A 22,058-nucleotide genomic window follows, 5' to 3' on the forward strand; every position below is an offset into this window, starting at 1 on the left:
TGATCATCTACGCTGCAATATTGATCTCAACAGGTCTAAAACTCATGAGGCCAGTCTTACCAGGGACCTCCTGATGTGGGTCAGCCTGCTCTTGGCTTTGCTCTCTGCAAACTCCAGACTGCTGATGTCCTTCAGACGAGCTTTGTACTTGCTCATCTGCTCGTTGATGATCAGCTCCACACACCTGCAGACGAAAGAAAACAATGAAGATCCGATTCATTCGGATAGAAACCGAGGTCAAAGTGGTGGAGTAGAAGAGACAGGGGACAAATGAAAGTGGAGAGAAAGTGATTTCCACTACCCGTAAACAAGATAAACACAGATGGAACAAAGTTCGGATCCTAGTAGACTTCCTGCACCTTTAGAGCTTATTTGAGGGGTAAAGTTGTTTTTTTGTTATTATTTAGAAGCCAATGTTGAAAAGTTAGCTTTGAGTACCAATCCATGTGGGAAAAAAAGGAACAGCTTTCATGCAACTCAGCTGAAAGACCCTTGCAGGTGTTTGTGAACCCAGAGGACTGTCTGGAGCCAGAGCGAGACGTACGCTGTGGTTTTGCTGATGTCCTGGACACTCTGCAGCGGGTCGATGGTGTCCGGGCAACGGAGGATGCAGGGAGCAAAGACGATGGCGAGAGCGTTGGCGGACATCCTGTTGGTCTCCTCCTGCAGGGAAATCCTGCAGCACAACAGAGTAGAAACACACCCTGAGCGTGCAATTCAGGCTTCAGGAATCCAGCACTGAACAAACACAAAAAGACCTGAACCGTGTCGTTGTTTTGGGTCTCATCCCCTACCTGACCAGGTGGAAGATGAGGCGCTCCAGGGTGCTGAGGTGTGTCCGGCTGAGCTGGTCGATGACAGAGTACACGCCTTGGATCACCTCCCGCTTGTCCGGTTGGCCTGGAAACACAAGGCCAACATCAGGAGCTCAAACCGGGTCCCTACACATAACAGTCTCTTGTCTTTTTCAGCCAACATGGAGGTATGAGCACAAAAACATGGAGGAATTTGTGGCACCTATTTCTGTAGTTCTGGACAGACTGAAAGATAGAATGATAGATGGATGAAAGAAGATGTGAAGGCTGACAGATTGATGGATGCATTGATTCACAATGGATGAAAGGATGGATGGTTACAGAACAGGAAATGAATTCTCAGCATATGAATGAAGTATCCAGACTTAAAAATCTTTAATAATATCCAGATCTTCCCAGTCTGTCTGAACGCCGTCACCTACTGAAGCATCATAAAGGTAACCCGACGGCTACAGGCGGCGCCTTCATGCAGAAAACACCGAGCTGAAGAGCTTACCCATGGCTCTGAGGAACTCTTCATACAGTTCAAAGGTCATGAGCGGGCTGGGCAGGTCGCGGAGCCACTGTTTGAGAACGCTGGCAATGACGTGGATGTTGTAGTCGTCCAGAATGATGCTGCTCACATCTGGAGCAACAGGAGAAGTTTGGATGATGAACTCCCACTGAGCGCGAGGAATAACTAGCAGTTTAGCTAGCAAACATGGAAGACCTTTGTAATCGTATCTATTCAGTCAGAAAAGACTTGGAGCAGGAAGGCAGGTTTAGTTGTGTATTAGAAATCCACAGATGACTATTATTTATGGATTTTATGTTTTATTGACTGTGATTGGGGATCTTAAAAGCTAAAAATCTGATCCTTCGGTGTGAAGGTTGGAGCTGCAGGATGAAGACTGAATTAGCCATTTTAATTTAATTTAAGTTAATTTTGATAAGGACAAACACACATCGATACAAACTGAACAGAACAGCAGTCCCATGTTTGCGTCACAGTGCTTACAGCAGCAGCCAATTTGCAGCACTTGTCCCTAGTTGGGCTTTTAAACCGCACATCTAAAAACTGTAAAAAATGTAAGTAATAATCAGTGTTGTGAGTATCGATGAGGTGTTGATAAGACATAGGAAGCTTCAACAGGGAGCTGGATGTCGTCGACATTTTCTCAGCTGAGAACACGGCAACGCATCTCACCTGTGTCCAGGCCCTGCCGGAGTTCTTTGATCTTATTGGTGGAGCCCGACTTCCTGTAGATTCCCTCCGTGTAGAGGCCGTGCATCTCGATGTAGTTGATGAGTTTCTCCACCAGCTGGGGAACGGCGCGCTCCTCGCTGGTCAGACGAGACAACTCCACTCCAAACTGACGGGACGACAGCTCCGGGTCGTACTACGCACACACACACACACACACCAACACACGCGTACACACACGCACACACACCAACACACACGTACACACACACACACAGGATAAAAATGGCAGCCAAAACAGAACATGGGTGAATCAGGGTACAGCAACCATCCCTGAAAGTATGAGACATATTTACTTTTGTACTCCGTAGGTTTTTGTTACATTACAGGAAGAGTCTAAGTAGGCATGTTTATGCAGGCCAGTACTTTCTATTTCAGAGTTCAGACAATGCATCGCTCAAAACCAGAAATAAAATAATTCATTCCTTTAGTTTGGTTTTTCCAGCAAAAGTCTGAAAGTGTTCAAACAGCTTAATGCAACTAAATGTAAAATCCAGTGGAGACATTTTTTTATAACGAAGTCTCCTAATTTGTAAATCAAGTCCATCTGGGCGAAACCCAGTCTTAGTATGAAAGCAGCTGTTCTGGGAAGGCTTCGAGGGTTTGCATCGTCAAGACCAAGAAACACAGCAGACAGACAGGTTTAAGTCGCAGATTCAGGTTATAAAACAGCTTCTCAACGGGTTAAACATCTGCAGCTAATCGCATTTTAGCCGACAAACTAAGCAAAATTTTCAATTTTGCTAAACAACATGGTTCAATAATCTGTAATTTTTCCATCTCTTAATTTGGAAGTGCATTGCAGCAAAATGTGGTTTTGCTGAGCATCTAGGTGGATTTGTATTTATATAAATCATTTTACTTGTACTTCACAAATATGCACCACCTTTCCTTTAAAGCCTGGTGAGGTTTGTCATTATAATGTGACAAAAAGTGAAAACTTTAATGAGCATGAATATTTTATTTTTTGCAGCTGTAATTTTTTCTTTGCAAAGGTTGAATTTTGAAATTAGAAGTGACTTCCTGGTTGTAACATACTCTAAAACTGGATGAAAGAGGAAAAATCTATCAACATCTAATTTTTTAATTTGTCTCTATGGTGCTAGAAGCTAAACTATATCATCACGCTTTGACTGAAATATTCTCCATCCTTTCTTCTTAAAGGAAGAGTGGATCGAACACCACAGCATCTGAAAAAACATAAAAAATAGAAAATCTGGATCAAACGTACCTTTTTACTGCACTTAGTGGTCATCTTGGAGCAGCACTTCCTGTGGCAGGCGTAGCGGCACACTGCAGACCGAAAACAAGAAATGCTATCAACGCAGCAACAACTCCAGCACAAACAGACAAACAAAAACAAAAGAATAAAGACTTAAGATTGGGGTGAAGAGTAGAGGCAGCGGGAGAGGCGGGTCTCTCAGCGCCGCTGGGAAGAAAGCTTTCTAACTAGATAGAAGACGGATTTATGAAGGGCGAGGGAGGTGTAATCGAATTTTGCCGACACTCAGGCACACATATGGAAAGTGTGTTGGTTTAGTGGGAAACAGTGTGCACAGAGAGTGTGTGGAAACACAAGCTACACACACTGATGGGAAAGTCTAGGAAAGACTGTAGTCTGTAGTTGTGCATTCTGCATCTTTAACTTAATATCATCTTTTGGTCAATTGATCATATGGCATTTGTAAAGGTTTGCATCCTTACATTTGCAAACGCAGGCGCGGTCCATCATCCAGATCAGGGAGGAGCAGTACTCGCAGTAGGTGGGGATGCTATACTGAGTGGACTTAAAGATGTGCCCATTATGCTCTTCCACCTGCAGGGGGCAGCAGACCCATTAGTCAGATCACACAAAGAAAACAGTTTTTGAGGATTAGCTTCAAACTACAGTGGTTTGTAAAAGTATTCAAACACACCGAGATATTGACAGAATAGCTAGCTGGAAAGTTAACTAGAAAACTAACTTTCTAGTTAGATAGAAAGTTAACTAGCCAGCTGGCTAACTACAAAGCTAGCTAGCTAATTAACTAGTAGGTTTCTAGCTAGCTTTTTATTTATCTTTTTAGATAAATTTCTCTTTTTAGCTAGCTAGATAGACAGGTGTTGACATTAGAAACTCCAACTTCTGTGTTTTACTATGAAACGGAACATCATAAAGTGATGCAAAAATGTGAAGTGGGGGGAAAAGTTGTATTGTTTTTACACTTTTTGCGAATAAAAATTTGAATGTTGTAGTACACATTTGCTTTCAAAATTCAAATGTAAAAATACTTCATTAAACCCAAAGGAAAATTAAATGTTGTCATAACGCATACAATCCAATTTTCCTCAGAGTTGCTGTAGATCCTGATGGAAGGAAGGATCTGTGTATTTGGGAATATTTTAAACTTACGATGTCAGTTTCTTTCTTCCTGGATTTTTTGCGTTCACGCTTTAGAGTCTTACAGGAAACAGAGAGAAATGAGTTACCTTGTGCATTTTATACATTTACTAAACTTTAAGCACAGCATTAGTTCACCAAACGTAACATTAAATTCTCAAATTACGAATATGCCACACATAACTTGTCTGAAAACAGAAGTCCAACTAGCGTGAAAGGATGTTAACTGTCTGGTTTTCGTCTTTCATACCCTGCCGATGGTTCCCTCCATGGGTTTGTACTCGGTCATGAATTCGTCCAGGAAAACCTTGAAGGTGTTGACCCACACCTTCACCGGCGACTCACTCCAGTCCCTCTGCTCCAGACGCATGGTCTTCTCCAGGATGTGCTCGAACAGCGCGTGCAGGTCCTTGTACCGGATACTCCTCCCATCATCCATCTGATAGGGACAAAAAAATTATATATATAAAAAAAAAGAGATACAGGAAAAGAAACCTAGTAATACTTTGAAACATGTTTGATGCTACATGTAGCAAGTCAACAATTGTGGAATTGGATGATAAATACAAAAGGTGAAGACGTACAGCCAGGGCGGTGGAGTACGAGTTGAAGATGTTGATCCTGAACTCCTTCAGCGCTTTCTTGAAGACAACATCTACCATGGTGTCCTTTTTACTATCTTCTGAGTCCAAGTCAGCGATCTGCAGAAACAAACTTGTTTGAGTCAAGAATATTTTGAAGGATTTATTAATTTGACAACATGGCTATTTGTTGTTAAACCTTCACATCACCTATTTAAGTAACCACATTGTATGTGTTACAAAGTGTGGCAACATTGAGGTTGAAAATCGGCAAAAAGTTCTGATTGGTGCTAGAGGGCACACTTCTGCTAACTCGCCAACAGCTGAGCTAATTTGATCATTTAGCGCTTTTGCTAACTTTGAAGATGTTTAGAGAACTTAGCTTTCACCAGGTTATTTTTCAGAGATTTTTCCAAGATACAAACATGAATACAATATCTAAGGCCATTATAGGATGTAAAATATTTGATCAAAAACAAGCCGGAGCCTGAGCGTTTCAAAGGAAGATATAACTTGATTTGAAATTAGCACATTATCGTCACTTCTGCTAAATATTGTTTTGGTGTAGTGCTTTAGCGCTAGTGGAAATAATGTTGATGACTAGCACTTTTATAAGCTTTTAGCACCACTGGGTGCTAGGCTTGCTAGATTTCAATAAGCTCAGCTGTTTGTGTAAAGTGTTTGGGGATATAAGTAGTATGACAGGATAATCAGTACTGACCTTCTTCATGAGAAATTCGTTCATGGTGCGGTAGTCGTGGGCCGAGCTGAGGATGTGCAGCGAGTCATTCTGCCACTGGGCCGGTTCCACGGCGATGCTGCTGATCTTTAAGCTGCGGCGCCGCTTCATCTTTGGAGAGGGCTCCTTGTTCTCCTGGATCTCCCGCGAAGGAATCACTTCCAAATCCGGACTCCTCGGAGGAGACGCACTTTCTAGCAGAGCAAAAATCATGGAAATTCACCATCAGTAATCTTAAGATTTACTGTGTGTGTGTGTGTGTGTGTGTATTTTTTTCTGTCGTTACCATGCGTCTCACCAGCCTCACTCCTGCTGGTTTGCTTCTCCCTCGACAGTTTTTTCTCGCTGTGTTTCGTCTTGCTCCAGAAACGCATCTTACCTCTCATCCTGCTGAAATTGACGTCAGATATCCATGACAAAAAATAAAAAAAACTCATGTTGAGAGGCCTTGTTTTTTTTTAATATGTAATTTAAAGGGACTACAGATCCTACCTTCCATCCTGACTGGAAGATTTCCTGAGGATCTCCACTTTGCCCAGGTCCCCTGATGACATGGTCTTATGGATCTTCTTCTGCTCTTTATGAGACTGCAGGTCAGAAAAAAAGATGTCAGAAAAAACAATAAACTTTCCCTCAGTCACCCTGGAAGGCGTCAGATTTGTCCAGGATGCTGTAGAAGCAGCCAAAAGTTTACAGAGTCTCTTTCTTTTGCTGCAGCAATCCCAATGAAACAATGATTCATATTAAGATTGTTTGAAATAATAAGACCCAACATAAAGTAGTGCGTAATCATGAAGTAGATGTGTATTTAGCTCCACCCATCTTCTATCAATTCCATCTAGCTTTCCTACTCCTGTTGAAAAATCCTACTAGCTAGTGAGCTAGTACTTTAGTTCACTAGCTAACAGAAAACTAGCTAGGGTGCATTAGCAGCGAGTTAGTGGTAGCCTCAATTGCTATCTAGCTGCTAGCTAACCAGCTGAGATACTAGCTAGTTAGCAAAAGCTAGCTAACTTTTCTGCTCCTATCATGGCTAAGTGAAGCTTTATTGCTAGCTAGCTGGACGACGTTTGTTTTTACCACTGGTTCTTCTCTGCTGCCAACCAGTTCGAGGCCATGTGGATTCTGTTAAAATAAACTTTTAAGCAAGGCACTACAGGGTTTTCTGTTATTGCTTGATTGTAATAAAGCAGGATCCTCCACAACCAACCACTATGTTTATAGTTTTTTTTCCCATTCAGAATGAAATTAAACAAGGTTGTAAAGAGTTGCATCAGCGAGTGTTGGCCCATCAAAGCTAAATGTATACTTAAATTAAACTATTAACTGATTAAGTGACTTCTGCACACCTATTACAGGGTACAGCAACCATCTTGACAACGGCGTCGTCCAGTTTACAGACAAACCCACCATGGTTGTTATTATCACCTATAAGAGCAAAGTGATGGTTGACTTTAGTTGGTGGAAGTCTGACTGATCAGCAGAACTGTTGCTGCCTATAAGCACAAATGATAATAGTTTTTCTGGAGCAAATTAGTTACTTTTGTATTGTTTAGCCATTGCATGTTAACATGTCTCACAGTTTTTAGTTGAATATGCTGTTACTGTGATGAACTGTAATATGTTCAGGAGTTACACTGTTCATACCCAGGACACTCCTGGGTGTAAAGCTGGAGCTGCTGCCCTCTGGTGGCAGATACAGAAAACGAGATAAATCTTTGGTTAAATAAAAAATGTTTTGTTTTTTTTAAGATTTAATTAAATCTAAAAAAAAAATTAAATCTATTTTTGAGGCACTGTAATTTATTACGTGCATATGTGTTTTGGTCACTGTATTCCTCTGTTACATGAGTCAACAGAACAATTTTGTTGTACTACCACACATTGTACATCGGCACAATGGCAGATTTATCTTCTTGGTTGCACTAGATTTTTGGGGTGTCAGAGTGAAGGGGCCTGAATACGTACCCATAACACCTTTAAAAGTGTAATTTCCACTTCACAGTAACATACTACTTTGTATTGGTCTATCACATGAAATATCTTAGAGTTTGTGATTATACCATGAGAAAAGTTGCATCTATTAGTAGAAGACATCAACAGTAATGTGCTAACAGAGACACTGACAGAACCGGAAGCCGGACGCTTGGCTAATATTGGGTTAGGAGATGAATTTGTCAGTGAGATATCGCTTTGTTTGAAGTTTTCTCTCAGTTATCAGCATGCAGAAGACGTGCGTGGCATGCAGTGGGACATGTGACGCATGCTGACGTGCCGTCAGGACAGATCCATCGCAGCAGGTCACAATTTGAGAGGACAACATGTTTCATTGTGATCCGTCACGCGACACAAACATGCATCTAACTCCGGCAGGATGTTCCTAACTGGCCTCTTTTGGAAACCAAGGAACCCCCAGAGATCAGGTAACATTTTCAGTTCTTTCCAACAATTTTTCCAAAACAGAGAACATTTGTTAATGTAATTTGTAACTTTCTTTTCCTTCATTTACCAATATGAACTAAGAAACAAACAGGAAGAAAACAAATTTACATCCAGATCATTTCACCACGGTGTGCAACACCCCCACTGTTGGTGTATTCCTCTAAAGAAGTAGAAGAGGTGAGAGATGAGGAAGGCAGTGATGTCTGGAGACAACCTGGCTCTCCAGGTATGTGCAAGACCATGCACTGCAGTAGGCGACGGATTTCTTCACCTTCGCTGGTGAGTGGAAATATGAGTGAATTATGCTCAGACTAGTGCAGAAACAGCCGTTTTGTGCTGAAGGTGGTGGTGAAAGTGGGGTTAGCATTGTTAAATGAGCTCCGCCCCCGTCACCGTGTGTGATCAGATCCACCCGAGGAAAAGAAAAAGGGTGGAAGAAAGCGGGGCGAGGGTGAGCAAAGTGGACAGGAAGTTCGTTTGGAGAACCCAGGGACCCCTGGAGATCTGGTATTTTTACCATCTCGGAGTCACTGTGACAGTCGGTGCTGGGGCGGGCTCGTGGGGGAGACAGGGAGGGGGGCAGCGTGCAGGAGTGTGCGGGGATGTAGTATTCGTCGTCGTCGTCCGACTGGGTGGCCCCCTCCGAGTTACAGCGGGTCAGGAAGTCGGAGCGCGTCCGGGACATTCGGGCTTTCTTTTTGGGGCCGGGGCGGCCCACCTGCTACCAGGTAACCACAGCAACAAGATCAACACTCTGTATAGGCGTGCATGTGTAATGCAGCTGATGACTGGACATATTTCCAATGGAGAACGATTTTCCTTTTATGAGGTGAAAACACAAACTGAACTACGCGCATGCAGGTGGTACGTTGAGGACAGTTGCATGTTGACGTTTCTCACCTCTCTGTTTCTGGATCCAGCAGATTTAGAGTCGTCTCTGTGCATAGAAAGAGAGAGAGATCTCTCCTGGTTCACCAAATCCTTATCCGACCTGCAACAGACAGACATGTTTCAGGAGGTTGGACACAAAGACGTCAGTGTTGTTCCTTCAATCCCTGCCAGACACACTGGCTTGTTTTATTAGCCAGGCCTTAGCGAGAGTGGAAAAAACATATAAACCTGGGAAGAAATTTCTTCTTCCAACATTTCAAATGTTACTTTTGAATCCAGCATAGAGCATAGTTCTCACTTTAACACCTTAGATCTAATGGTCTTATGAGTGTTTTGTGATCATTCAGTTACATTCCCCGATATAAATCAGAATAATATCCCCACCCATTGAACATTTGAACATTTTGCTATATTATACCACGAACTTCAATGAATCTTATTGTTGCTTTTTTATAGTGGCAGCCACAGCATTATCCACTAATAGCAGAGCTAATTTTGCGTTTAGCAATTTAATGTGCTTGCTAACTTTAAAAACGTTTACCTTCCCCTACATGAAATTCCCAAGTGCTAATTTGCTTGTTTGGTTTGTAAATATTCAGTTGAATAAAGTTTGACATGTATGTTGAAGCTTGGTTATGTACTCTTCAAGTAGTTGGGCGCCTATATTCATCTCTTATTTTGAAGGGGGTGAAGACTGCCTAAGTAGCAGTTCCTTTTCCTCTCCTCATCTCCTCTCTCCCGCGCTTGTTTCAGTTCTAAAGCCCTGCTGTGGTAAATAAGGCAATATTAGAAACACGGTTAGCGATACTCAACAGCCATAAAACTGAAACCATGAGTGGAAGGTCAGAACCAAAGAATCATTTCCTGAAGCACAAGTAATGTGCAGAAACAAATTTGACCAAGTAGAGAGTATAATACTATCATTGAACATTGTAGGTATCAAGATGGCTGAAATTAGCACCTAGCATTAGCTTCTGCTGAACAGCATAGTGCTTTAACGCAAGCAGAACTAATGTTTAGGATTAGTGTCGCAACACTTAGCTGGTACCACAACTAAGCGTGTCGCACTTCACAATTTTGTAAAATTTCTATAAACCACATGTACTTTTCATAAACCTCCCAAATACACACTACTTCACATCCGATCCTTACAGAGTCGCATTGAGGTTCGCGGCTGTAACGTAACAAACTGTCAGAAAGTTCAAGGAGACGGTGTCAGCGGGTGGTGTGTGTTGTTCGGTGCTCAACTTTTACTCACTTGGAGAAAGGCAGCTTGCGTCTGGGTGGAGAGAACACAGTGCTGGACGGTTTCTCCACCATGTTCACGATCACAGTCTGAGCGGAGCTCTTCTTCTGGGCTTTTGGCGGCTTGGTGTCCAGTATCGGGCTGGGAGCCTCCTGTGCAGGACGAACCGTCTTCCTTTCCTGCTTACCTGGAAGAACAGTGGACACACCAGACTTTTGGCCGATCTGGACGTCCACCTTTGGGGGACAAAGTGCTGGTTCCTCTGGGTTCTCTCCTCGTAGTGCTTGAGTTGGAGGCTTTGAGGGCTTCTCCGCCCCAGCTACATCTTTCTTTGCGTGGGGAAAGACTTCAGTGGGTTGCTTCTTGTGTGTGGGTGCACCTACACCTTCACTGGGTATTGTAGAGGAGTCAAATGGTCCCGTTTGAGAAGCCCCTTCTAGGGTGTGAGCTGCCAGCAGCTCCCCCTCCTCCACAGGACTCTCTTTCTGCATGCTGATCAACACCACCACAGGCCTTCGGGAAACCGACTCCTTCCTATCTTTGATGGATCTCCCAGGACTTCCCAGTTTGGGTTTATTAACTGGACTCTGGTCCGAAGGGATGTAAAACGTCGCCCGTGGTCCCGCTGACCTCAGCTCCTTCACTGTTTGCTCATTGTGGTTCGAATCTCTGAGAATTTGCAGAGGTCTTCCTTCCGTCTCCATTTCGTCCACGCTGAGCATCTCAAAACTGCCGTGACTAGCCAGGGATCCCTGTGGCGAGAGTCTTTGATGGCGGTCATCCGTCTGAGCGAGGCTGCTGTCGGCGGTGGCGTCTTCTGGGAGAGAACCCTCCTTGCTGGTGGTTCGGACTTTGAGGAGCTCCAAGCTGAACTGGGCCTGCTCCAGTTCTCTCATGCGCCTGCTCTCCCGCTTCGACCGGTTCTTGTGGCTCATTTCATCCATGCTCCTGGATCGCTCAGAGTCCTCATCTCGGTCCATCTTGGTGGGATCAGGTTCCTCAGAAGAGTCTGCGCTAACAGAAACGTCCAGTCCTGATGGGACCAAGTCCTCCAAGTTCCCCGCGTCCGTCTCTGTGTCAGGCCTCGGCCGTCTGCTGAGCATTTCACTCTGCTCCCTTAGGAGTTTAAACCTGGATGTGGTTTGAAGATAGGCATCAGAAACATCTCTCTCAAGAGCTTTTGGAAGACAGAAACCTTAAGTCAAACAATACTGTTGTTGGCCACTTGGGGGCAGCAAGTAAAACTTTTTAAATGGATCTAGCAAGAAAGATGTCTTTCTTTAATATTAACTGATTATTAGGAGTTATTGTCGGAGCCGACATTCACTGATCGTCCGCGTGAATTTCTTGTAAAGTTTGGGGTCTTTGCTGAAACATTTGAAACTTACTTCAATACATTTCATTTATGCTTTAAACTTGTGAAATGCTGTTAAAAGCGTGGTTTCTACACCAAGCATTAGTGGGGGATAAATACATTTTCTGAACCCCGCTTAAAATTGAGAAATGCATAAAACAAGTTCTATATCTTTTTATTGTAACTCAGTAGTTTATTGTAATTTAGAAATTAGAAATTAGAAATACCAGATCATCTTAAAGACATCCAAATCTCCACCCACCTGACTCGAGCCAGGTATCCCCGGCCGACAGCCTGCAGCTGAGTCACGGAGCTGCGCGCCCTACAGAACCGGTCCCTCTCCATGACCCGCCTCCAGGCAGTCTGGATGACTACGGCCGCCTGGGTGCAGCGGCGCCGGCGGCAGCTCCTCCAGCTGCGCTGTATGGTGACGGCGGACGCCCGCTGCTGCAGGAACCGCCTGCGCTCCCTGTATCCGCGCCACGCTGACTGCAGACACATCGCCGCCGCCTCCTCAACGCTCGAGTCCACGCCAGATTGTGTGAGGAGACACGATCGCCACCATCGCTGGAGATCGCCATGGAGACAGAAAAGCAGGGGTAGGTTAATAATGGAGAGACAGAGGACAGGGCCGGGTTTGTTCACTTTTTCCACCGTAAAATTCAGATAGTTTTAAAGGTAAGTCTTCAAAACCTTTCAGATAAAAACAATTCAAATGAACAGTTTCTATTTACAATTATGTGATATAATTTATTAGTGTTCTTAGTAGTCTTGTGATAGTATTCTACATATTACAGCAGGGACTGCTCCTTTAATTTTCTGAAATGAATAACAATGAATGACAATCCAGAGTATTTCTCAAGAACTATCTTTGTTGGTTTGAAAGGTCGTGACCAAAACAATATTAAGTAGAGAACAGCCAGGAAATGAAAACCATGAGAAGAGAGAAGAAACCAAACATCCACGTCTCTTCTTCTCACCTGGATGACGCGCGCTGCTCGCCTCATGCTGACAAAGTGTCTCCTCTCCAGGACGGCTCTGAAGCGGCGCTGCAGCATGACGATTCGCCTCAGCACTTCCTGGTGGAGGAGGGTCTGCAGACGCTGGCGCTCCGCCTCGCGCAGGAACACCTGGCAGAGTAAAAGAAAACAAAACAAAAGTTACAATCAGGCGGAAACGAGAGAGAGAAGACGGAAACACGACTTCCAGAAGACGCACCACTGTGTGGCCCACTTGGTACCCGGCGGGAGGCAGGTGGATCCGTCTGAAGAATTCTCGGATCCCGGACTTGGTGGGGCTCGTTCCTCGAGGCAGCAGCACATGAAAATGGCGAACGAACTCCTGAACGGCGACAGAAGACAGTGAAATTGACTGCTAACCGTGGAGCATGTTCAGACTGACGGCGGGACAGGGTTACCTGGAAGGTGTGCTTGATGCTGTATCCCGACTGGCGGATCCGGACCGTCTCCAGCATTCCGGTGTAGCGCAGCTGCCTGAGCACCAGGCTGTCGTTGAAGCGCAGCGGCAGCTGAAGCAGACGAGGAGCAGAAGAGTTTGGTACGAAGGAAACATGGTGAGTGTGTAGATGCTGAGTGAGCTGCCGGAAATACCTTCTCTGCATTGGAGCGGATGCACTTGACGAAGTACGGCTCTGATTGGTCCAGAGTCTCCATCAGCTTGGTGAGGGACGCCTGACGACACAAACACACAGAGGTCAACATCCATCCATCTGTCCAACAATCTACTCATCCATCTGTCCACCATCCATCCGTTTGCTTATTCATCCACAAATCAATCAATCAATCAATCAATCAATCAATCAATCAATCAATCAATCAATCAATCAATCAATCAATCAATCAATCAATCAATCAATCAATCAATCAATCAATCAATCAATCAATCATCCATCCATCCATCCATCCATCCATCCATCCATCCATCCATCCATCCATCCATCTGTTCATCAGTCTACCATCCGTTTGTTTGTTTATTCATTAACAAATCTGGTCATCCATCCATCTATTCGTCCATCCCTCCGTTTTTTTATTTGTTCATCCATCCATCTGTGCATCCATTCATCAGTTTGTACATTTATCAATGTGATCAATTGATTAGTCATTCCATCATTTATCCATTGAATCCACGTCTTTCAGCCCTCAGGTTTGTTTAAAAGCTTCATCATCAGTCTTGCGTGGCTGTAGTCAGAGCGCTTGGCCCGTTTCCACCACTTCCAGCAGGGGGCGGCGGCAGCACTGACCTGGAACTGAGCGCTGATGCTGGGCGGCTTCTTCTTCTTGTGCAGGTGGAGCAGAGACTTGGTTATGCGGTCATGGAGCGTCACGCTGCTCAGATAGCGCAGAGACTTCACGTCCAACAAGTGCTGCACACACAGAGACAGGAACCACATGAAGCTTCGTCAAACTCTGCTGACAGATCCCAGCCGCCATGTCAGTCTCTTACCTTGGGAAGGCTTGGTTTACTTTTGAAGTTTTTGTTTCTCCTAAATAAGAGAGGCAGAGCTTTAATTAGCACAAACAAACTACTAGATGATGTTTGTGTAGGAGCAATCCTGAGATTTCAGGGTCTCTGCTGGTTCAGACTCAAATTGAAGGCTTTTCAAGACAATTATGAATAAAATGTAAGACCTGACAGAAATGCGCAAAAGGAAATTAGATATTTTACATAGTAGTCGAGCCAAGCTACTTTGCACAAAATGCACCTAGCATCGTCTGGGTTGGCCACAGAAGTGAGATGAATATTGTGCAGCCAGCGGCGATGCATTTATGTTTTCCCATGATGGAGGGAGACATGCTAGCTAGCTACCAAGGGTTTATCAACCAGAATGCAATGAAGTCTGCGGGTTAGAGGTGGGCATTTATTGTATTGTTCATCATTTATTGTGATAAATGTCAAATTTATTGTGATAAATTTGACATCTTGATTCAAATTTTGATTTATTGCTGTCAACATAAATTCCAATTAATGATGTTTTATGAGGTCCTCATATCATCAGGATTGTTAGTTTTCCGTTTTCTCCACAGTTTGTTCACAGAGATTATCAATAAATATCTATAAGATTGAAAAGATTAAATACAACTACTGCATGCAGTTTAGTGATATAAATCACACTTCTTTATGAGACTGGTGTCCTACAGAAACATATCATAGTTTTTCAACAGCAGAATTTCTGTATGTGGGGCTATGATTGCTGTCTTACGCAGTCACAATCCTACCCAAGAAAATAAGTAATAAATTGTTCTTATTGTCATTTTTATATATATCACAACAGCACCATAAAATATCGTGATTAAAAAGTCCATATCGCCCACCCCTACTGCAGGTGACTCAAACTTTTGCCTGACAACAAAATTTAACGTACTGAAGGCCAACTTAATTTTGTAATGAATTTCAGACATTTTAAGGTCTTAATTCTAGTTGAATAAATGTAAGATTTTTGAAGGATGCGCCCTGGTTTTCACTCACAGTAGGATACCCTGAGCTCTCTCCAGGAGCTTGCTGCTGCCTGAGTTCAGGAAGATGCCCTCTTCCTCCAGGGCAGGGCTTCCTGATGACGAGACGCAACCCGATCGCGAGCTGCGACCGTTGCACCCAACGCCGTAGCCATCCCTACAGGGAGAGAGCGGCACGGTGAGGGCGTGGCATCTATTCTAATAATAGTAATAATATTATTCCACTTCCAGTCAGCTTACAGAATAGAGTAACTGGATATCTTATTAATAATTCAGGAGTGGACTATTAACGTTCCGTACTCACCAGCTGGCCTTCTCATTCAGGGCGTTGGTGCCTTGAAGAGCCGACAAAGGCGTTCGTGGATTCTTACGAGCGATACCTGGATTTGGAGAGATCACAGGTGGAAAGGCTTTTTAAGGATTTGTTTGGACCGTATCTTCCAGTGTGGAATGATCAAATTTCAAACAAGTTCAAAGACATTTAAAAAGAAAAATCGGCTGCATGTCTTTGTATTTATTGTCCAGATGTAATAGAGTTCCTTCATGTGTTGGGATAGACTCGGGTTTTGAGCGTCGTCCGTAGATTTTCCTGCTACGTTGAGATCCAAGTTAGTCTGGTAAAAACCAGCCGCTTGTTCTACGCTTTGAGGTCTTGACAAACGATCGCCACGGGCAACGTGGACTCTGTGGGAGCTTTAAACGATTGGATCTGTTTTTAGCCAGTTGCTAACATTTAGCCGTGACTAATGTAATACGCCAGCTCAGTGAGGCTTACGGGAATGTTCGTACGTTGTAAACAACCTTGTTGGGACACAACACCTTTGCCAGAAATAATACATCTCCAACATTCTTCCTCCAATGCAATTGTCAAACTATAACCCTCTCTAGCCGTGGTTCCCAAAGATTTTCTGGATCCCCTATGGATTACAAAAAAAATAAAAAATAAAATAAACTGGGCACACACATGGCTCAACCAGACATAAACCTGTATACATATTTTGTTTTCGAACTCCACTGAAGTTTATTTCACACTTCAGGTTGCAACAAAACACACTACAAACCATCTTTACAGTGAAACACTTTTGTGTAACTGTTTTTTTTTTTTTCCCATTCATCCATACGGGTTTCCACGCCCCTCCTGCAATGGCACTGTGCCCCACACTTTTGGAACCACTGATCTATAAGCAGATTACAATTTAAATTTTAAAACGGAGCAGAAAATCAACAACTTCTCCTTCTGTTCGCTGATTGGCCCCTGTAGATATTGAGCCCAAATGGAGCAGAGAAGGGCGATGAGAACTGAGCGCATAGGAAGGCAACGGCCAGGTCCAGGTCAAGGTCAGTCCGTTCTGAAACCAGCGTTAATGTCTCTGTGGGATCATTGTTCCGTTACGACCAAGTTTCAACCCGACTCAAAAGGTCACCTTCAGATAGATAAAAACAACGACTCAGTTGGGATGTTCAGTAATTGCGTAGAACCCACCAAGGCTTTGATACGAACCTGAGCTGAAAGAGGCTGGAATGTCAGTCTGACTGACAACAGTTAAACATCAACATGGACCGGCAACATGGACCGGCAACATGGACCGACAACATGGACCGACAGGCTGCTGGCCAAGAAAGAAGCTGCTGCTCCAATGTTGACATTTTCAACCAACATGGACAACCCTTGAAAGACTTCTGGCAGAAATGCTCGATCGCCAGACAAGGTAAGATTTTTCTACTTCACCTCAATGACGAGAAGCATTTATGGAGGAGTCAAAGTGTTTCTCTGAAACATAAACATTATTTACCAACTGTGAAGCACGATGATGGCAGCATATGGAGGCATGATTGGAATTATGATTTTGCCTCCTGAATTTATCCGATTTGATGTTTGACACTTTGATATGGGGGTTCCAACAAAACAAGGAACCAATTTAAATTAGTCGTAGAATGGTTGAAGCAGGTTAGGATTTATGTTTCTGAGATGAACCTGACCCAAAGCCTGTTGAAAATGAATAAACTATGCTTAAAAGCCAGATCCATTTAAAAAAAACCAAGCAAATAAATTTAATTATCCTCCTGTTTTACACTGGGTCTTATATTTTGTGTTGCACGGCTGCAAAAAGCAGTGAAACAAGCTGCATTCACGGCTTTGTCTTCTGACTGCATCTAAACCCACGAATGAAGGAGCATAACCAGAAAATCTGTGCTTGTTATTATCCTCCTCCGGCGAAGAAATGCTTGCCTCATTTGTGTGATCACTCGTGCGTGGGGGCATTACAGGGCACGAGCTTTGCTTCGAGGCGAGTCAATGAATCCAGAAGTCAGAGGGCTTCACATTTACATCCCCTATTAACTGCTGTTGAAAAATCTGGAATAATGAGAGACTGAAGGCAATAAAAAAAATTATCTATTTTTCTCAATGTTCTTCCAATGTAGCTTGACTATTAGTTAAGATGGATTTGAATTGTAAGTAAATGCTTTGGACTGGAATCTCCTACAAGAGGCAGATCTGTTCTACACTTGTGAGATGTGAGAAATCTCACTTAAAATAATCCAAGATAGAACAAAATAAAAATACAGGCATTGTAAACAAGAGTCTGTGGAGTTTAGCGAAAACAACAGGGGTCATTTTTACTTTCAACTTACTGTATTTTTCATCTTTACATCTCTGAAGGATCTCAAGGCTCCGCTGGTGAACCGGGTGATGAATGAAGCTGAAGCTGTCAACAGTTTTGACTACAGCGCAGGGGACAGCTGCATCATTCCCTAAAACACAAAAGACATATGTTAGGCTAAATGGCTACATGTTTTGTTTGTTGCTCATGTAAAACTTGAGCGCACTTAAAGAAAAAAAAAACAACAACTTTTATTTTTATACTGAACTGACAATAATGAGTCCAGAAAATAGACACTGGTTTACTGTCTGTCTCTTAACATATGAGAGCATCAACAAATATCTGTTCTCATGTTAAGTAGTTTTCTGAAATACTAGGCTAACATTAGCATGTTTTCTCTCCATTTTGATATGACTTGTTGATATCAGTGCCTAACACGTATTTCTCACCCATTCCAATTTAGTTGTGTAAGATCAAGTTTTCAAACACAGCACTTTGTTTTGAACGTCATACAGTTTATTGACTAACGTTTCGGCTACTTTCTGTGTAGCTTTCCTCTATACAGCAGCGCATCCTGGATCATTTTAATAATAATTTTTTTAAAAAATTACATTTTTTTTTTATTGAAGAACATACAGATTTGTTAGGCCAACAACATAATGTGAACATTTAAAAAGTCTTAAAGGTTAGCTGCGCAAAATATGCATAAGCTGCTAGCTTGGTAAAACTATAGGTTTTATAGGTACAGGATACTAAAGACTGGAAATTCCTATCAATAACTCATATGTTGAACTAATAAATCCTTCTTTTTTTTTATAAGCTGCAGCTCATTCATGTACAAACTTCCTCTGGCTTCACAGTCGACTGTGGCTCACCTGTTTTGCTGTGGGTGTGTCTGCGGCCGGCCTCCCTGAAAGCCACAACGGCTCTGAAATAGGCCCGCAACACGGCCCAGCGGAAGGTTGCCACCGGGTCGATCCCCATCAGGCCGCAGATGAAGGCGTTCTTGCTGCTCTTCAACAAGGCGACGATGTCGGGCCTCATGTGGTCAGTGTTCTTCTCCCTGAAGTCCTGAATGAAATGAAGCAAGAGCATGTTAGCAACAAAGAGGCTACCGTATCTTCCGGACGACAAAGCGCACCATACAATAACCCGCACCAACAATTAAAAAAAAACAACAACAAAAAACTGGAAACCTACACATATAAGCCGCATCGGGCTATAAGCCACTGGTATCTCCGCCGCTCTGTTTTCTGCAGCAGAGGGCAGCGTTCTAATAAATCTGCTAGATTTATTAAGGCGCAGCCCTCCGTCTGCAATACCGAACCATGGTTTTGTTCACGCCGAGTTTACCTGCAGTGGCTCTATTTCCTTCCTGTACTGTCAGATTGATAGCCTTCAACTTAAAATCTGCATCATATGAGTTTGAATAAATTTCTCCATGGTGCCTGCTGCTAGCATGTGCTTGTTCTAAATGAAAACTAGCCCTTTCTACTTTGACTTCCAAGTCTGACTTCCAATGATTTACTTCTTGCTAAAGAGCCCCCTGGTGGTTGAAGAAAAATCCACAGAAAAGCCGCACCAGGCTACAAGCGACATGGTTCAAAGCGTGGGAAAAAAGCAGCGGCTTATAGTCCGAAAAATACGGTAATTGTCCAGTTTGTCTTTTTCACTTTTAAAGCACAGGTTTTGCTGCGAAAACAAGAAAAATTATGTTACAACACAAAACTTTGCAGCCTGAGCATGGCACCAAACAATGGCAACCGTTTTTACTGTTTGCTAAGCAGTGGAAAAACATTTGGCAGCACAGTTTACAACCACTCACGGCCAAATGTTTCTTCATAATTACGGGGAAGGAATTGCAGTTAAAAGAATAGTCGGGCCGCTTTGGTTCTTTCACAACATGCCAAACTACTCTTACACCTATTCCTTTCACTTAACATTTAGAGCATGAGGTCAAGAAAACTCTTTAATATTCAGCTCCATATATACCATAAATATGTAAAAAAAGACACTGTGGTCAAATGAGACTAAAATGTCCCTTTTTCAGCCAATATGGAAAATGTTATATGTACTGAAATCCAGCACTGCCCCCACAGCTAAAAATGGGAGTGGGATTTTTTTTTTTTCTGCAGAGGGAAGCTGGTCAGAGTTAAAAGCATCCTGGATGAAGCTGAAAACAGACATAGACAGACTGCATTGTCATTCAACAGTACATTTGAAATGTACATGTTGAGAGATATTTTGTTGTAGGGATCCAATAATAACAAAAGAAATATATAATTAAATAAATCATAATAAAAATTATCAACAGAAATGTAATGTAAATAAATATTAGTATTTCACCACAGGAAAATTGTAGAAGAAATTTCATTAAGGCCATAAAGGATGTCAGACTGGACCGGACGTTCATCTTCCAGCAGGACAATTCAAAAACACAGCCAGAGCTAACGCTGTGTGGCTTAAAAGCATACTTAAGTGTTAAAATGGCTGAATAAAATGGTAAATCCATGAGATAACCTGCAACAATTCTTCTAGATTTCTGTTCGTCAATACTCTCCATTGAGCTTTTTATTGAAGACCAGACTAAAATTTCCTTCTCCAGATGAACAAAACTGCCAGAGACATAACACAGAAGAGCTCAGCGCCTCTGACAACACTCTAGTAGCGGAGTTTATTTTCTGTTTAGAGCTTTTGCTAACTTTGAAAATGTTAGCACTTAGCCATCCCAAAACTGCAAAGCACTAATTTACCTGGCTGTTTTATAAACTTTCAACAGAATAAAGTTCAACATCTGTGTTGAAGCTTTGGTTATCGACTGTTATGAATTCTCCAGATAAGCTACACGTTTACATATTCATGCTCTTATGTTGAGGTGGGTGAAGGCAACAGCAGTTTCCCCTCCTCCATTTTGTGTTTTTCCCTAAGAAACTTTATTGAGCAAATGTCAAGTTCACAACAAACGAACAAGGCTTCCAGAATAACGACGGATTCATGACCAAACAACCAAAGCTGTACATTAAATGCATAAAAAAAAAAGAAAGCTGAAGCCTTCTGTCTGATAACAAAGGTAAATTTAATTATTTTCTTTTTTTTAAGAAAAACAATTTCCGTGATGCAAGTCAGCCCGGCATCACATTCGATTCACCGCCGGAGGCCTCAGCAGACGACTCCTTCTCTAGCCGCGATAACCAGCTGTTATGGATTTCCATCATACGGTCAAACAACAAGCCGCTCAGCCCGCTCCAGGAACTGTGCTTCTTATCAGCGCACAGCTGGGAAACCGAGAATTAGATCTGCCCACAAAACCGCGCCGACAGCGCTCCAAGTAGGAGTGCTGCTGCGTTCTGCACTTACACTTTAGCGTGTCAGAATGGAAACTGTATTTATTTAGGATGTTAGGGGCTCAGATTTTTAAATCCCTTACATTTAGGACAGTTTGCAGATAGTAGCAAATTACCGGGTCCTGGATCCAGGTAAACAAAAATAGAAAAGATGTATAAAAATAAATAAAAACCCTCAATGTGTTTTTCCCCCCCCTCCTCTCTCACAAATGTCTTGGGCTTGGCTGTAACTCATCACTGTTTTGGCAATGACAGGCTTCTCCATTCTGAAAGCAGCTAAAAACCTTCACAAAGGACAGCTGCACTAAAATGGTCTGAAACTCCCAACACAAATAATAAAATACTGACATCCCTGGTAATTATATATTGCATTCTGTGCTATTTATCACATTGAAAAAAACTGAATAAATAAATCTTTTAAGTGGTAAAAAAATATTTAGATATAATTATTCTTACAAGTGTCACACTTGTGACAAACATGCCAATTGAAACATTTTTCAACAAATACTCTATATTTTAACTCATTTTCTTCCAAAGGCCCTGGGCACTTTGGTACAGCATGAAGATAAAATAGTGGGAGACCTGAAATAATAATTTGGTGGATTCAGTCATAAAACTAAAATCGGGTCATCACCGAGTCTGTCTGCTGGATAATAACTTAAAACCATACAGCAAAATAACACAAAAATGCTTCAGTGGACACAAAACCTCAGACCCTAAACCTAAATCAGAAGAACTGCTTAAAAAATGTGTGTCCTTAAAGAGTTTCAAATTTGTGAATCTAAAATTAAAGCCTTAAATGACTTCAATTAAAATAAATTGCAAGTTAGCCATAAAGTACATTAATCACGAGTCTTAAAGTTTGTTGTGTATATGTAGTTTTCTATCAGGCAAATGTTTTGAGTCCTACTCAGACATCTTCATCCGACTCCAGGTGGTTGCAGCTA

At 42.6% G+C, this 22,058-nt stretch overlaps 1 protein-coding gene across 6 annotated transcripts in view; it reads right to left on the bottom strand.

The window, feature by feature from the left end:
- The window catches only part of LOC122835965 (unconventional myosin-IXAa-like), a 158,271-nt gene that overhangs the window by 7,026 nt on the left and 129,187 nt on the right, over positions 1–22,058 (bottom strand). For 2 of the 6 annotated variants that reach the window (XM_044125479.1, XM_044125473.1), the window contains 27 exons: positions 18,643–18,838; positions 17,799–17,918; positions 15,469–15,544; positions 15,178–15,321; positions 14,155–14,194; positions 13,952–14,074; positions 13,302–13,382; positions 13,109–13,219; positions 12,910–13,032; positions 12,672–12,821; positions 11,954–12,258; positions 10,350–11,468; positions 9,101–9,191; positions 8,718–8,921; positions 6,251–6,345; positions 6,045–6,145; positions 5,741–5,952; positions 5,023–5,139; positions 4,689–4,877; positions 4,451–4,498; positions 3,763–3,874; positions 3,290–3,351; positions 2,002–2,194; positions 1,312–1,440; positions 795–900; positions 545–676; positions 61–184 (listed from right to left, as the gene is read on the bottom strand). In XM_044125479.1, the coding sequence (XP_043981414.1) occupies positions 61–184; positions 545–676; positions 795–900; positions 1,312–1,440; positions 2,002–2,194; positions 3,290–3,351; positions 3,763–3,874; positions 4,451–4,498; positions 4,689–4,877; positions 5,023–5,139; positions 5,741–5,952; positions 6,045–6,145; positions 6,251–6,345; positions 8,718–8,921; positions 9,101–9,191; positions 10,350–11,468; positions 11,954–12,258; positions 12,672–12,821; positions 12,910–13,032; positions 13,109–13,219; positions 13,302–13,382; positions 13,952–14,074; positions 14,155–14,194; positions 15,178–15,321; positions 15,469–15,544; positions 17,799–17,918; positions 18,643–18,838 (4,503 nt within the window). Of the gene's footprint in view, positions 1–60; positions 185–544; positions 677–794; positions 901–1,311; positions 1,441–2,001; positions 2,195–3,289; positions 3,352–3,762; positions 3,875–4,450; positions 4,499–4,688; positions 4,878–5,022; positions 5,140–5,740; positions 5,953–6,044; positions 6,149–6,250; positions 6,346–8,717; positions 8,922–9,100; positions 9,192–10,349; positions 11,469–11,953; positions 12,259–12,671; positions 12,822–12,909; positions 13,033–13,108; positions 13,220–13,301; positions 13,383–13,951; positions 14,075–14,154; positions 14,195–15,177; positions 15,322–15,468; positions 15,545–17,798; positions 17,919–18,642; positions 18,839–22,058 lie in introns of all 6 variants that reach the window. The other 4 variants (XM_044125476.1, XM_044125475.1, XM_044125478.1 and 1 more) reach the window with 4 other exon arrangements.

Source organism: Gambusia affinis, linkage group LG08 (assembly GCF_019740435.1).
Source record: "Gambusia affinis linkage group LG08, SWU_Gaff_1.0, whole genome shotgun sequence".
In the NCBI taxonomy this organism is placed as follows: Eukaryota; Metazoa; Chordata; class Actinopteri; order Cyprinodontiformes; family Poeciliidae; genus Gambusia; species Gambusia affinis.